Here is a 1,896-nt window from a genome sequence, read left to right as displayed (position 1 = left end):
GGCCATTTTTTTTGGTTGCAGCCATCATTGTTTTTGGCGGGCCTGGGCTGGGGATTCAAACCTGCCACCTTAGGTGTATGTGGCTGGCGCCTTAGCCACTTGAGCCACAGGCACCGAGCCGAGTACAAATCTTTAAAATATAGTTTAAATATAACCACAATATCACTGTTATACTTACAGGTAACCATCTGTTTATACCATCAAAGATCTAGTCAGCATTCAAATTTCCAATTGCTCACAAATGTCTTTTTTTTTTTTTTTAACAGTCTGTTTAACTGATTGGCTGATTCTATTAAAGAGACAAGATCTCTCTATATTGCCCAGCCGGTCTCAAATTCCTGGGCTCAAGCAATCTTCCTGCTTCAGCCTCTCAACTAGTTGGGACTACAGGCATGTACCATCTCATACAGCTACTTTAACTGATTTTATAAAAGTACAGCAGCCATGTGCTGGGGTACACTCTGTAGCCTCAGCTACTCAAGAGTGGGAAGTGAGAAGCACACTTGAGCCCAGGAGTTTGAGGCTGCAGTGAGCTATGACCACACTGCTACATTCTAGCCTGGGTGACAGAGTGACATTGTCACTTTAATAAAAGTACATAAATAAATAAATAATAAAAATCCCACCAGTACAGCACCTCATGCAAATAGATAAGAAGTGCCATCCCAAGTGCTGGGCACAGTGGCTCACACCTGCAATCCTAGCAGTCTGGGAGGCTGGAGACAGGCGGATTGCCTAAACTCAGGAATTTGAGACCAGCTTGAGCAAGAGTGAGACCCCATCTCTAAAAAATAGTCAGGCATTGTGGCAGGCACCTGTATTCCCAGCTACTCATGAGGCTGAGGCAAGAGGATCACTTGAGCCCAAGAGTTTCAGGCTGCTGTGAGCTATGATGGCATAGCACTCTACCGAAGGTAACAAAATAAGATTCTGTCTCAAAGAAAAAAAAAAGCCATCCCCAATCTGCACTTGTTTTGTTTTCCTCGATAATTAAGTGTCAGCGATGGTAAGCCTTTATAAACTATCACACAGTATTTCAAAAAGATGACTAAAACAGAGTATGATTACCCTTTTACTGTTTTGATAGTTATTTTCTTTCTTTCTTTTTTTTGGTAGAAACAGAGCCTCACTTTATTGACCTCAATAGAGTGCCATGGCATCACACAGCTCACAGCAACCTCCAGCTCTTGGGCCTAGGTGATTCTCCTGCCTCAGCCTCCCAGGTAGCTGGGATTACAGGCACCTACCATAATGCCCGGCTATTCTTTTTGTTGCAGTTTGGCCGGAGCCGGGTTTGAACCCACCACCCTCAGTGTATGGGGCCGGTGCCTCACCCACTGAGCCACAGGCACTGCCTGATAGTTATTTTCATAAATATTTTTAGTTTCTTTGATGTATGAAAGAGAAGTAACTAGTCGTCACTTGCCACTATACAGGGAATCAGGATACAGAAGAATGGTAGAATTTATAGCAACAACAGGCACTATCAAGTAAGGAACTTAAAATTTTCTAGTTTAAATCACTTCTCTAGTAAAATTTTAAATTGAAAACAACAGAGCCGAGTAAAAATCAGTAGAAAACGTCAATAAAATTTAGCCAAATCCTTGAAACTTACATATTAAAACAGCTTATTTCCAACTGCTTGGGTTCTAGCTTAATTGTAGGTCCTTTCCCACCCTGCTCTCCTTCCTCTCCACACTCTCAGCCCACCCCTCACTGGGCCACCCTGTTCACCCACCTAGCCCAGCCCAGGTACCCAGAAGCAGTCAGGAAGGAGCTCTGGCCACATTACCTGCCTGGCTCTTGAGTGAGGAGGCTGCCTCTGTGACCTTGTAAGAACTTGTCCTGGTCGTTTTGTCAGTGATTGTGTCTCTCTATTATTTGGGAAAAAAAAAA

The 1,896-nt window shown here is 43.5% G+C and overlaps 1 protein-coding gene across 1 annotated transcript in view; it reads right to left on the bottom strand.

Annotated features, from left to right (window-relative positions):
- Positions 1-1,896, bottom strand: part of NSD2 (nuclear receptor binding SET domain protein 2) — a 115,263-nt gene that overhangs the window by 47,650 nt on the left and 65,717 nt on the right. The window contains 1 exon segment of the mRNA XM_003801124.3: positions 1,793-1,874. Within this exon segment, the coding sequence (XP_003801172.1) occupies positions 1,793-1,874 (82 nt within the window).

Source organism: Otolemur garnettii, unplaced genomic scaffold, assembly GCF_000181295.1.
Source record: "Otolemur garnettii isolate 467f Iridium unplaced genomic scaffold, OtoGar3 scaffold00198, whole genome shotgun sequence".
In the NCBI taxonomy this organism is placed as follows: domain Eukaryota; kingdom Metazoa; phylum Chordata; class Mammalia; order Primates; family Galagidae; genus Otolemur; species Otolemur garnettii.
This window is presented reverse-complemented; position numbering and strand designations above follow the sequence as displayed.